General features: G+C 44.8%; 2 protein-coding genes across 9 annotated transcripts in view; both read left to right on the top strand.

Moving 5' to 3' along the window:
- The window catches only part of RADIL (Rap associating with DIL domain), an 83,263-nt gene that overhangs the window by 26,429 nt on the left and 41,817 nt on the right, over positions 1–15,017 (top strand). The gene's annotated exons all lie outside the window — the stretch shown is intronic.
- On the top strand, positions 8,424–11,097 carry PAPOLB (poly(A) polymerase beta). Its single transcript, XM_027610869.2, has one exon. The coding sequence runs from the start codon at positions 8,599–8,601 to the stop codon at positions 10,528–10,530; it is 1,932 nt and encodes a 643-aa protein (XP_027466670.1). The 5' UTR covers positions 8,424–8,598; the 3' UTR covers positions 10,531–11,097.

The raw sequence follows: 15,017 nt of genomic DNA on the forward strand, positions 1-15,017 counted from the left end.
TGGAAAGCTTGCTCTGTGTTGCACAGGTGATGGCTGGTGGGGGACCGGGGCCAGATGCCATCTGCAGGACATGGGACTTTGTCTCCTGTTCACTAGCCCCTTGTAGATGGCCTTCCTTTTACGTTAGTCGTAAAGGTACCTTAGTCGAGGCAAGAGAAGGCCCCATTGCCCACAGCCTATTCAGCTTGGTGTTGGTTTTGCAAAATCTTTCAAATAAAGAGTCTATTGAATGGGACCAGTCTCACTGACACACTTCTCTGGGCTGGAAGTGGGTTGTGTTACCTGCCCGAAGCAGGCCTCCTGGACCCAGGGGAGATGGCCTTCACTGCTGGCCTTCCCTTGGGGTGCGGTCTGGGCACTCCCGGGCATCGTGACCATGCTGTCCCCCTTTGCCCGTGACGGTCAAGATGGTGAGGCCTGCGCAGGCTGTGGGTTGTCTGAGCTGACCCCCAAGTTGCTGAACCGAGTGTTCTGTGTGTGTGTTGATGATGCTGTGCCAAGTCAGATAATGAGAAAGAATCTCAAGCTTGTTGGTCTGCCGGCTCGGGAAGACTTTGCCCGGTGTCTCCTGCTTGGCATTCCCGCCCCCCTCCCACCGCTGCCGGATGGTGCTCCACGCTGCTCTGTCCTCCTCCTTCCCCCAAAGAGCGGGTGAGCTTGCCCTGAGCCAGTAGTCTACCTCATCTGCGGAAAGTGCTGGAAAAGGGAAGGGACTGCCTGCGTGCGCGCGTACACGTGCCTGTGTGTGTGTTATGTGTGGTGTGGCGTGTGCGTGTGCATGCATCAGTGTGTGCAGTGTGCACGTGTGTGTGTGCAGTGTGCACGTGTGTGTGCACGTGACTTCATGCCGGGCTGTGAGTCGGGGCTCACTAGTCCTGGTTTCAGAGTGAGCCGTAGCCAGCGCCCAGGGCGTGCGTCCTGGCTGCTCTTTGGAGCTGGGGAGCAGCTGGGAGTGGGTGCGAGGAACCCACCCCAGGCCCTTCTTCCTGCAGACTCATGGGGGTCCCCTCTGTATCAAGGTGTGAAAGAACGTGTGCTGGATGCTTCCCGGAGGCTCTCCTTAACCGTGTGGACCACTGTTATGCACCCATAGTGTTGCACTCAGGCACTTAGGGTTTTGTTTCCGTAAACAGTCTTTTCACAGCTGCCCGCTTCCCCCGGGTTTCCTGAGTATCCAGATACTGTGCATCTGCTCTGGGAGAGAGGCGGCTGGCGTAGGTGGGGCGGGAAGGCCTCTCCTACTCACATATTCCCAGAAGGCTGGTGTTTAGGATCAGGCGCATAGACAGGGCTCTGGGTCCTGTCACTGACATGTAGACAGTAATCTCTTCTGTGTGCTTTGGGGAGGGGTGACAGCTGGGCCATGTCTTTATCAGCAGCTTGGGAAGGGCAAGAGAGAAGGTTCGTTTGTGTCTCCAGGACAGAAGAGTGTATTTAGCCTAGATTTCTGAAGCTTGGCCTCACTGACGTTTCAGGCCCATGGTGTGCTGCGAGGGCCGACCTGTACGTTGGAGGGTAGTTAGCAGTTCCAGGCCTCTGCCTGCTAGCTGCTAGCAACACCCCTACTCGCTGTGGCAACCAAAAATGTCCCTGTCCCACAGTGGGTGTCCATTGCCCTGGATTGGGAACCACCAATTTGGACCTGGTGGCCTGAGATTAGTTTGTTGGCCACACCAAGTGCCTCACCACTGGGGCCAGTGGTCACGTGCCTTCCTGATCCTCAGGCCATGGTCTCTCTCGTGGCTCCCTGAGGAACTTGGGTACCTTGAAAGCCCAGTGTCTTTTTTTTTTTTTTTTAAGATTTTATTTATTTATTTAATTGACAGAGAGAGAGAGAGAGACAGCGAGAGAGGGAACACAAGCAGGGGGAGTGGGAGAGGGAGAAGTAGACTCCCCGCTGAGCAGGGAGCCCGATGCGGGGCTCAATCCCAGGACCCTGGGACCATGACCTGAGCCGAAGGCAGTCGCTTAACCAACTGAGCCACCCAGGCGCCCTGAAAGCCCAGTGTCTTAAGGGTGATATGCAGAGCTGCTTTTTTGCCTGTGGATGCCTTTCCGTGTGGCCTACATGGCCCTCGGAGGCTTGGTGTTGTTCCATTCCCTGCAGTTAGGGTCTCCCCTGCTTTGGGTGTCCTCTGTGAAGCAAGCAAGCTTAGAGTGTGTCTAAAGCTGCTGTGACCGAGGTGTGCAGGCTATGCCATTGCAGGGCATCTCTGCCTCAGCCACGGGGCTTGTGACTAACCACCCTTCAAGTGTCTGTACAGTGTGGGGCATACAGTAGGTGCTCAATAAGTGCCTGTTGCAGGACTGATGCACGTAAGGAGAGCAAGCTCCTCTCTAAGTCCCACTTCCCGTGTGCATCTAAGACTCCAGAGTTGGAATCCAGTTTCTTTGCCAGGGGATGGGGACGGGGAGGAGAGAGGGTGGTGTGCCGATGGCGTGGAAGTCCCTAGTACAAACTGTGGCTTGGGGGACGAGGAATGCGCCTCTTGGGCACCGTGACAGTACAACCCGCCAGTCTCCCCTCTCCGTCAGGCCCAGTGCGAGTGGCCGGTGGTGGCAGATTTGTTGTCTCTGAGCACTTGACTTTGGTGTGTGATTCCTTCCACCTTTCCATCCACAGATGGGCAGATGGAGCCTGGACCCCGGTGACAGAAATGTTGAGGCTGCACGGGAGCCCTCTGCTGTCTCCACTGTGCACCATGAATTCTGTCCTCACACGTCTCCCAACCTCTTCGTGCTTTTGACATTTTTCTTCTGCTATGAATCTGGTCTTTAATAACTTCTCTCAGAATGAATGAGGTGATCTGGGTTTTCTCCTTTTATTTAGGAGTAACTGCCTTGTGAGTCTTGAGTAAGACTCCTTTGAGCATATTTGCAGGGATAGAATCATTGTGGGCAGAGTTTATTTTATGTGGTTTGGTGAAAAGCAAGACAACTGCCAACTTTTCTCATCAGTTAGAGCTTAAAAGATATTTTTGAGGATTCTTAATTCAAAGAGAACAAAGTTGAATGGTTACCCCCTCACAGCCCGTCTCATCCTTTAATTCACTGTGTAGATTTTTAAAAGGTTCACAGGCTTCAGTTTCAACGTAGAAGTGCAGTGTTGGAGGAGGCTTAACTGCCCTGTTCCCCCAAGCTGGGTGTTGCCCACCCGGGGCCTGGCCAGCAGCACCCCCGCCTCCCCGGGGACTTCCGGCCACATTATATAAGGAGCCTCCAAAGCTTACCACAGAATCCACAGGGGGAGGTCAGAACTGGTATTAAATGTTGACAAGGTGTAAACTATAAGAGGAATTGGCTAAGGAATGGCCAGTGTGGACACTGCAGGGAAGGAATTTAGCCAGTGAAGGAAACGCATGCCTAAGGGGATGCAGGCTCTCCTGGGGTGTTGGAGCCAGAAGGGATTAGGTGTCAGGTTGAGGGGATGAGCAGGAATACCAGACATCTGTCAGCCCTCAGATCCAGGGTTCCTCATCTTTCTTCACATTTGGCCCCAAATTGGAATGCCCACAATGTGAGAGTGGATGTTAATTGGTTGTCACGAGTAACCAGTGATTCTATAAACTAAATAGCACTTAGCTCATATTTTCTAAAGCCTCTTTATAGTTTTACTGAAATTGATTTTAAAATTCTGGAAGAAGTATACTTAAAAAAAAAAAAAAACCTATTAGCCAGCATAGTACAACAAATCTGCCTGGTTCTTGATGCCTTCTGTGTTGTACCAAATTGCAACAAAATGAATCAACCTCTTTAAAGTTGTCTTGAAACAGGTAGACATAAAAGCAAAATTTCGAATTTGGTTAAATGGATAGAGAGACCTCACTTGGTCCAGTTAACCATGTGAAGCATTTCCAAGAAGTATTAATATATTAACAGCTATGTTTTATTAACATTTAAAGCAGGTTGATATATGTTGGTTCCCAAAAGTGACTTATAATTTTGGGGAGATATATTTAAATCATATAGAATAGTGTCTCTTACTGGTTTTAGATAATATACTCACATAAACAGAGAATGCTCAACTATCTTTTTTTTCCTTCTGATGGTTGAAGTGGCAGAAATGTTTCCAGAGATCTTGAATACATGTTCAGATGTGTACAGAGTGAAAGCAGTAAGTGAGACCCAAGTCCACCTTCTTTTCTGTGCTGTCCTTGCACAGACTGAGTCCATCTTTGGGAAAGGAGCCTGGTTTTCAGATGCCCAAGATAGGTTTGAACAAGATGAGCAGGGGTAGGGGAGATTGACCTCCTTAGCTCCAAGACATGTTTTAAAACCATGGTAATTAAGGCATGTGGTTTGGGGGCAGGAACATCCAAGCAGATGGAGGGAACAGAATAGAGAAGGCAGAGGCAGATGATGTTGAATGACCCAGTGGGAATTTGGTGCAATGTGGATTGCATCACAGATAGTGGGGAAAGGATTTTGTAAACGGTGTTGGGATAATTGGCATCAGCTAAAAGAAAGAAAGATTTCATAAGAAGGCTTAAAAGGCACAAACTGTAAGGGGAAAAGGTAGATGGATTTGACTATATCAAAGTTTAAACTTTCTGTTCAACTAAGGACACTACATAATAAGATTAAGATCTACCTGTGGTGCTGTAAATTTCAGTTCATTGCTTTTGACTGAGGCATAGTTTCCCGTTATATACATATGTCACATTATTCATTCCCCAAATCACGGGCACTCAGGTTGCCCTACTATGAACAATGGCATACCTGCCCTCTTGAGGGTCCGAGCAGAGTTCTCTGAGGGTATTCTCCCAGAAATGGAATTTTTGGCTTGTAGATATGTCCACTTGGTTTCCTATGTCCAGCAGAAGCTGGACCGCAGCTTCTGCAGAAAGGCGGCCATGACAATGGCGTGCTTTCCTATGTGGTCCTTCCGCATCCTTAGGCGCCGAGTATGAGCCCTTGACCCACGAAAATCTCCCCTGGAAACACTTTTAGATCAAAAGGTGCTGTAGTGTAGTGGGGTACTAGAGTCATGTGGCCATAGAGACTCCCTGTAGCCAACTGGTATGAGTAGCCATGAATCGAGTCATGAAATGACTTCCCAAAGGTTACAATGTGTAGATTTGAAACTGACCTCTACCTAATCAAAATTCAAGAAATGAGTCTTCTGGATATTGATTACCAGTGACTCAAAGGAAAAAGAATTGTGCTCATTCATTAATTTGTCAGCAAATATCTGTTGAGTGCTACTCTGTTGGTGCTTGACTAGGTGTGTGTGTGTGTGTGTGTGTGTGTATAGCAGTTGACAAAAGAAATAGATCGTGTTCTCGTGGAGCTAAGAGTCTAGTGGGAAGTAAAGGCAAAGAAACAGTCACATGGAAAACATAATTACAAATTGTGATAAGTGCTCTGGAGGAAAAGCACATGTGCTAATTTAGCATGAAGGTTAGGAAAATTCTCTCTGAGGAGATAAATTTTAAGCCAATCTCAAGAATGACAAGACGTTAACTAGGTGAAGAGTAGTAGACACTTAGAGCTAGAAGAGCTTTCTGGGCAGAGGGAAGAGCATTGTATACAGACTCGGGATGAGAGACAGTGAAGTGAATGCCAGGCATTGGGAGAAGGCCATGTGGATGGAGCATGGGGGAAAGCTGTGGGCCTTGAGGCTGGAGAGATGGTCAGGGGAAGACCAACCTGGGTTGTTAGGTATTTTGGATTTTAGACTAAGTATAATGGGTGGCCACTGAAGGGGTTAAAAGACCACTCTGGATTGTAGTAGAAAATACTCGAAAAGGTCAGTAATAGGAGATTAATTAGGTTTTTATAGGAGTCTAGATGAGAGTTGAGGGTACTCTCGAGTAGAGTTATGAGGGAACAGGTGGAGAGAAGAATATGAATCCCAAATATATTCTAGAGGTAGAATCAACAATATTTGTAAATGAACTAGATACTGAGTATGAGAAAGAGGGAGGTGTTGAGAATGACTTCCAGGTTTCTGGTATGCACAGATGGATGGAGATGCCATTCACTAAAATGGTGACTACTGGGAGAGAAACAAATTATGGAGGGAAGAGTAAGAGCTCTCTTTAGACTAAGTTAAGTTTCAGATATTCAATGGAGGTGGTAAATAGGAAGTGAGATAATATGGTTCTGGAGCTTAGAAGAGAGTCTGTTATGCAGCGCCTGGGTGGCTCAGTTGGTTAGGTGTCTGACTCTTGGTTTTGGCTCAGGTCATCTCAGGGTCGTGAGATCGAGCCCTATGTCGGGCTGTCTCTGTGCTCAGGTGGAGTCTGTTTGGGATTCTCTCCCTTTCCCTCTGCCCCTCTCCCCTGTCCTCTCTCAAATAAATAAATAAATAAATACATACTTAAAAAGAGTCTGTTACAAAAGCTTAAATTAAGCTGTAAATAGGTGATATTTAAAGCTGTGAAAATTGAGATTTAGGTAGTGAATGTACAAAAGATAAGGATAAATGAGAGCTTAATATGGAAACTAGAGAAACACCAACTTTAGAGGCTAAGTAATGGAGGAGCAGTCAGCAAATTAGGCTGAGGGGAGGCCCAAGATGTACAAGACAGCACAAAGAGTGTGGTGCCATGGAGGCCAAGAAGAGGCTACTATAGGTCAAAAAAGATGTAGACAATTGGATCCATTGGATTAAACGACTTGGAAGTCACCAAAGACCTTACTGATAGCTGTGTTGCTGGAATGTTGAGCATGCAAGCTATATTGAAATGGGTTGAAAAATAGGTACTTATATTTCTTGCAATATGTGGGATTACTTATCCTAGAAAATCTTTCTATATAAAGTACCTGGAAGTGTTGGTTGAAATAGAAAAAAAAATCTCCTTTAAGATGCATAGCTGAGTACCCAAGAAAATAAAGTAAATCAGCAGGAGTGAAAAAAAAAAAGAAGTATGTTGAAACCTCAGAATCTTAGCTGATTCTATAGCTGAACTATAATTGCTCTAGGGGCATTTGCCAGTCTTTGTAATCAAGAAACTTTAGTTTAGCAGCTGCCCAAGAGAGAGACATAGAGTTTCAGGACCTAAAGAGGCAGGGAGTTGGAATTGAAACCCCTGGATATGGTTGCAACTCTTGAAGGGCGACACACTGAATGAAAAGATGGAATAGGAAGAATCTGATACTTGGTGAGAGGAGGTGACAAAGAGTTCTCTTCCTCAATCTGGGTTCTGAGTGGGGAAAACTCTTTCCTAGAATCAAAAACCACTCTTTTCACATATGTTTGGGGTTTGAAATCGTACTACTCAGGTGATCTGGCTAGTCCCTGGAAAAGGAATTAAATTATAGTGTAAAATTTGATAGTGTACAAGGACATCTGATAGAAACAAAGCAATTCCTCTTTGGAAGGACATCCACACAGGCATCCCAAGCCTCACCAGAGATGAGCTCATGATCCAAAAATTACAAGACCCATGAAGCACTGCCTGTCTGAGTCAGTAGAAAATAAGCTAGAATCAAATTCTCAAGAATATTAAGAATTGGGGCCATTAGTTATAGAATATTAAATAAGTTTAAAATGTTTACTGAATAAAAGGTAGAAAGAAAACAGGAAATAATGGAATGTCTTAAGAGGGAGGGAAGATTTGGAAAAGAATAAGATAATGCTTCTAGTAATTAAAAATGTAAGTATTTAAATGGGTGCTTCAGTGCTGGCTTAGACAGCAGACTAACTACAACTGAAGAGAGAATTGGAGAATTGAGAGGTAGATCTGGCATCACCCAGGAAGAAACAGGAGGTAAGCTATCCCATGTGAACATGAGGAGGATCAAGAGAATGGTGCGGAGAGCATATTCCAAGGCCATGCCTGAGCTTCTTCCAGAGGTCATGGAGTGAAAAGCACGAATCTTATGATTCAGAAATCACAGTGTAAGGTAAATGGAAAGTTTACCCCTTGACACCGAGTGGTGGTCCCACTGCAGGACACTGAGGGCAGGGAGGATTTTTACAGCTGCCAGAAGGAAAAGACAGGTGAGCAGGTCAGCCAGACTGCATACTTCCCAACAGAACCATAGATACCAGAGACAGCAGACAGGACCTGCCAGCTGGAAAGAACAGAACTGCCAACCCAGAGTTGCAGACCCAGCTAAACCCAGCTAAACCACCAGCCAGGCGCCGGGCCCCGGACGACACAACTGGAGGCGCCTTGCACAGCAGACCCTCACTGTGAGGGGTTTCTGAAGGATGCGCCTTAGGGTGAAGCTGCCCCTGGAGAGGAAGTAGATCTGGGGTGTAAGGAAAAATGGTGATCAAGAGACAAGACGGTAGGTGTGTGTAAACAGTAATGATGAAGCCGAAAACCAGGCGTACCCCAGACCGCCTGCACCTGCCTGAGTCCTGCGGTGGGTCCTCAGAAACTACAACTCCCGTGAGGCTCCGCGCGGTGCACAGGCGCCGTGGCGTGCATGGCCGTTCTAGAATGCCGCTCTGAGGGCCCAGGCGCCATGTTGGGGCCGAGGGGACGGCAGAGAGGCGCTTGAAGCGGCGGGAGTGGAGCGGGAGCGGGTTGGACCTGGGCTGGTAGGAGCCCCGCCCCTCCCGCCTCAGCGGATCATGACCCGGGCAGCGGCCGTGGAGGTCGCGGTGGCGGGGGACGTGGCGTGGCAGGGCCGGCGCTAGAGATGATGCCGTTTCCGGTGACAACCCCGGGATCACAACAGACGCCGCCGCCGCCGCCCAAGTGCTATGGCATCTCCTCCCCCATCAGCTTAGCAGCCCCCAAGGAGACTGACTGCGTGCTTACCCAGAAGTTAATTGAAACCCTGAAGCCCTTTGGGGTTTTTGAAGAGGAAGAGGAACTGCAGTGCAGGATTTTAATTTTGGAAAAATTAAATAATCTGGTAAAGGAGTGGATACGAGAAATCAGTGAAAGCAAGAGCCTTCCACAAGCTGTAATTGAAAATGTTGGTGGGAAAATCTTTACGTTTGGCTCTTACAGATTAGGAGTACATACGAAGGGTGCTGACATTGATGCGTTGTGCGTTGCGCCGAGACATGTTGATCGAAGCGACTTTTTCACCTCATTCTATGACAAATTGAAACTACATGAAGAAGTAAAAGATTTAAGGGCTGTTGAGGAGGCATTCGTACCAGTTATTAAACTGTGTTTTGATGGTATAGAGATTGATATTTTGTTTGCAAGATTGGCACTGCAGACTATTCCAGAAGATTTGGACCTAAGAGATGACAGTCTGCTTAAAAACTTAGATATTAGATGCATAAGAAGCCTAAACGGTTGCCGGGTGACAGATGAAATTTTACATCTAGTCCCAAACATTGACAACTTCAGGTTAACTCTGAGAGCCATCAAACTGTGGGCCAAATGCCACAATATCTATTCCAATATATTAGGCTTCCTAGGAGGTGTTTCCTGGGCCATGCTAGTAGCAAGAACTTGCCAGCTCTACCCAAATGCAATAGCGTCAACTCTTGTACGTAAGTTTTTCTTGGTATTTTCTGAATGGGAATGGCCAAATCCCGTGCTACTGAAAGAGCCTGAAGAGCGGAATCTTAATTTGCCTGTATGGGACCCAAGAGTAAATCCCAGTGATAGGTACCATCTTATGCCCATAATCACACCAGTGTACCCACAGCAGAACTCCACATACAACGTGTCTGTTTCAACAAGGATGGTCATGATGGAGGAGTTTAAACAAGGGCTTGCTATCACACATGAAATTTTGCTGAGTAAGGCAGAGTGGTCCAAGCTTTTTGAAGCTCCAAGCTTCTTTCAAAAGTACAAGCATTATATTGTACTTCTAGCAAGCGCGCCAACAGAAAAACAGCATCTAGAATGGGTGGGCTTGGTGGAATCAAAAATCCGAATTCTAGTTGGAAGCTTGGAGAAGAATGAATTTATTACTCTGGCGCATGTGAATCCTCAGTCATTTCCGGCACCTAAAGAAAATCCTGACAAGGAAGAATTTCGTACGATGTGGGTGATAGGGTTAGTGTTAAAAAAGCCAGAAAACTCTGACGTTCTCAGTATTGATCTCACCTATGATATCCAGTCTTTCACAGATACAGTTTATAGGCAAGCAATAAATAGCAAGATGTTTGAGATGGATATGAAAATTGCTGCAATGCATTTAAGAAGAAAGGAACTTCACCAACTACTGCCTAATCATGTGCTTCAGAAACGGAAAACACATTCAACGGAAGGTGTCACTTTAACATCTTTGAGTGACAGCAGCCTTGACTTGTCGGCAGACAGGGAAGACAGCACGTCTGTGCCTTCACCTACTAGCACTGTGAAGCCTGGCCCAGTGACCGGCAGCTCTCAGGGCAGAAATAGTCCTTCTCCTGCTGTAACGGCAGCATCTGTGACTGCCGTACAAATTACTGAAGTTTGCCTGCAACAAGTGAATCCCGGTGAAAGCTTAGGGGGTGCATCGAGCGAAAGCATTCCTCAGACTGCCTCACAGCCAGCCCTTCTTCCACCACCGAAGGCCACAGTTGCCAGAGTTGTTTCTTCAACATGTCTGGTAAACCATCCACCCAGGCCTTCAGGGAGCACTGCGACGAACATAGCTAATCCTGTAGTGGGAGTCTAGCAGACATTCTCACCGCGTAAAGGACCAAGGAAACTAGAAGAAGAGGAGCAATCTCATAAAGAGAAAAGTACAACTCCATTAGAAACTATTCAGATGGTGGCTGGCCTTGTGGCAAACATCCAGTACAGAACTTACTAATATCCCAGCTCTGCCTGCAAATCCTGTTCCTCTTACCAAGAATGCAGTAAGACAGACTGAACTGATAAAAAACAGCCTCAAGAGTCCATAAACTATATCTGCCAACTCACCCTGTTGTCTTCAAATGCTAAAGGAGGAGAATGAAGGGTACCAAACTAGATTTGGCTCAAACTAGATTTAGCCTTATTTGGTAACTTCCCTTACTTGGTTAATCTTGATCAGAAGTCCAGGTTACTATATGATGCTAGAAGTACTATTATAAATGCGTCAGCAGCAGTTATAGTAACTATTTTAAAGGACTACTGCCCATAAAGAGAAAAACAAGAGAAAAAACCCTCCAGCTATATTTGTACCCATGCCTGACATCTGGACTGGATTTATGTTTGATGCATTGTTGGGGAAAATTTGCAATACAAACTGGTATCAGAATTCCTTATGCTGATGATGCACTTTATGTATATTTTTATTAGAAAGTAGAACTAATTTTAAGTTTTTCAGCTTGATGAATTTTATTTTTTTCCTGAAGAGTTTTCTTCATTATTAATTGTCAAACTGGATGCCATTGTGCAGTGTGTACCAAATGTCAGAAAAAGCATAAAAATCCATCTACCTCGGTCCCCATGAGGTAGCTGTAACCCTTTAAAATGAAGTGTCAGCTCACAGGGTATATATTTGACTTTGAAACAGTGATTAGTAAGTCTTTGGTTTTGCCGGGATGCAATCAAGAAATAATATGTTGGTTTTATCTGTGGAATTGTTTTACAGTGCATACAATCAGCAATCAAACAGCAAATACTGGGTCAGAACTATCGAACTCCATATTCTCTTGTTCTTAAGCATTTGTCCTAAAACAAAAAAGCTTTTGCCTCCCTTCCTTTCTTTATGTTTGTATGTAGATTCATAAAAAAACCTCAGAATGCTAGTGTATTCTTAACCATTATGTGAAACCCACAATCCTGTGGCCACATGGTACAAAACACTAGATTTTGGTTCCATGGCTAATATTTCACTTCACTGAACGTAACGAATTGGGAAACAGTTATTGGTCTTGGATGGCTGTTGGAGCTATACATATGAGAAATTTGTATGCTCCGCAGAGTATCTGCTTATGGTAAAGTTAATTTCCAATTTAAACATGTAAGCAAAAAGGCATTTTCTCCAAAATATTTAAACCAATTTTTATTTTTAAAGGACTCGCTAAAATTTATCAGTAAATTTTATATGTAGAAACATACAAAATAGTTTCTAGGAAGCACTTGATAACTAGGCAGCTTCCTGTTTTTGTTTTATCCTACAAGAGATTAGGAATGCCTTCCTTTAAATTAAAAAAAAAAAAAAAGACCACTCATAGCTAAGTGGTAGGATGTCCCTGTTTAGGACACATGAATAGCAGCAGATGTCGATGAATGGAAAGTTGGTCTGTCTTAATTTGGACCCAGCGAGCCTGACAGGTTTTCCAGTTAGCCTGGTCCCGATTCCTACCCTCCTCCAGCTGTGTTCCTTTCTACCCCGTGTGCATTTTTCATGTGAAACTATAATTTCTTAAACCCTTTCCCTGTCCTTCCAGATTAACTTTCCAAAGTTGGAATATAGTCTTCTTCCTTTTAGGCTCTGCAGTAACTGAGGCTTTCTTTTCAGCCCTACTTTGTGATGTCGAGTGCACAGTATTCCTGTTGCCCACATCTTTGCCCTGTGCAGTCACCTTGCCCTTCTGCTGCAGTAAGTCAGGTGAAGTGTGCACCGGAGCTGTGCATTTCAGATAACTGTGGGGTCTGGCTGGAGTTGCCAGGCACAAATGTAGTCTTGTCATTCTATTTACACATTGGGGGGATAATTAGTTTATTAAGTGTTTCATGTAACTATACTTGTTTAACCAAGCTGGAAACTTGGAGCTTTCTAGTTTTCATTAACTGAATATCAGGCTAGTTTTTTCACATGATGTACATAGTGTCTCATGGCTGGAGTTGGCTTTGTTTTATAAAACCTGTACCCCTTGTATTTTTCAAGCGCTATTTTGGAAAACATGATGTATTTCTCCATTGAAAACAAAACAATAAAAATAAAGAAGCAAGCAAAGGGGTTTAAATCTGACAATAAGAGTTCCCAATGCTCGGGATGCCTGGGTGGCTCAGTTGGTTAAGTGTCTGCCTTAGGCTCAGGCCATGATCCCAGAGTCCTGGGATCGAGCCCCATGTCGGGCTGGGAGTCTGTTTCTCCCTCTCCCTCTGCCCTTCCTCCTGCTCCGTTTCTCTCTCTCAAATAAATACATTTTTTTGATGCTCTTATATTGTTGCAGAGGAGGATAAAGACGCTGATGAAGTCTTTATTAAGTCTAGATTCATGTTACAATGTTAGGGGAACGTGAAAAGGCTAAAACTTCAATAAGGTAAAAAATGGAGTGAAAATTTTAATCAAAAGAAGGCAGGAAAAAGGGAGGCAAAAAAAGGGAGGGGGAGGAGCACAGGGAAAAACAGGTAAAAAGAAAATACAGTCTAAGATGGTGGAAATGAAACCAAACATATGTCACTATATATAACAAATGGACCAGACTTCCTGACTAAAGTGTCAGATTCCATGGAAAAACTGAGTGCAGCTGTATGCTATTTACGAGAGACACATCCAAAACCTAAGATATAAAGGAATGGAAAAAATACATGCTAAGGAAAAGAGACTGTTAGAGTGACAGTATCATCCAGGCAGATTTCAAAGTAGAAATAACAGCTAGGGACAAGAGTGACCACTGCTTTAGTGATAGCATAAATAATGTACCATGAAAATGGAACAATTTAAAACTTACTTTCATCTGATAAATTAGCCTCAACATAAAGTAACATAACAAGCGAGGATTAGCAGAATTGCCAAAGTGTCATTGTCATAGAAGATTTTAAAGCAGCTCTTTTCATTAATTGATATCAAGCAGACCAAAAAAAAAAAAAAGGGTTTTTGAGCACAACAGAGGTTGGCAAGCTTTTCCTATAATGGGCTAGATAGTAAATGTTTTCAGCTTTGTGAGGCCATACGGTCTCTGTCTCAACTACTTAACTCTGCCTTTGTGGAATGCAAGCAGCCAGAGATGATATGTAAACAGATGGCCAGGGCTGGATTTGTTACCCCTCCCACCCCCTCCCCCGCGGCTGGCGTTTGTCATCCCTGATCTATTGGATATTTATTATAGTACCTTCCACCCAACAAGTGGAAAGTGTACATCATTCTCAAATAAGCACTGGGCATGTGCAAAAATTAGCCTCCTGCTTGATCAGAAAGTAAGACTCAGCATATTGCAGAATATCTGATTCATAGAGCATATTCTTTGATTACAAAACAGGTTTTATTTTATTCAGTAACAAATAGCATAGAGAAGAATTCCTGAAACACACACACACACACACACACACACACACACACACACACACACACACAATGGCTCAAACCATTAAAGGCTGATGAACAGAATCTCTTAATTGTATTAAATAATGAACAGTGAAAAGTGAAAAACAAGCTCAAGCAGGGAGATTTTAGAATACATAAAACTGACAAATGATTACTATCTGGAATATATCAAGGACGCCAAAAACAATCTGGTCAAGAAGATCAAACTACCCAATAAAACATGGGCAAAAGAAGCGCATAGGTGTCTCAGAAGAGGGGCTAGGAATAGACAGTAAGTACAGAAAGATGCCCCTTCTCATTAGCAGTGAGGAGACGCGAGTTAAGAGCATAGACATTTGTCTTACAAAATGTCAGTCTAACAACATCTGGGCTCGTGGAGGAGGGGGAGCCTTGGGAGCTCTAGCCCAGGGTCTATGAAAGCAGGAAGTGTCTCCCTCGGGAGACAGTTTGGACTTACCTAGCACCATTGGACTGCGCGTGCATACCTCTGCCACTAGCCTATGGGACATTGATGTGCTTCATTTTACTGGTCCCCTGAACCCTCAAGGTGCCAGTCTGTGGGCCCCCTCTGCAGCTGCATGCAGAACTCTAACCCCTCCAGTGTGCATGTAAATATCATTTTCTACATATGCCATGGTGTCAGAAGAGTTGGGAAGCACTCTCCTAGAGACTCTGTCCCATGGCTCACCAGGAGAAGAGTACGGGAGTGTTGGTAGCAGCGTTTTGTAATAGCTTAAAGCTTGAAATAACCCACAAACCCATAAATGGGGGAATGGGTAGATAGCGGTGTCTTCATGCAATGAACAGTGTAGAGCTGTGTGGTTATATGAGCTACAGCTACGTGCATCAATGTAGGTGATCTCACAATATTGAGGAAGAAAGGAAATTGCAGAAAAATAGTGGGATACAAGCAAAGAAGAGCAGTATAACTTGGGGTTACAAAAATGTGTGATCTAACC

This window comes from Zalophus californianus, chromosome 10 (assembly GCF_009762305.2).
Source record: "Zalophus californianus isolate mZalCal1 chromosome 10, mZalCal1.pri.v2, whole genome shotgun sequence".
Lineage (NCBI taxonomy): Eukaryota > Metazoa > Chordata > Mammalia > Carnivora > Otariidae > Zalophus > Zalophus californianus.

Excerpts from the sequence above, each read along its gene's own strand:
- PAPOLB (XM_027610869.2), top strand. The coding sequence starts at position 8,599 with ATGATGCCGTTTCCGGTGACAACCCCGGGATCACAACAGACGCCGCCG.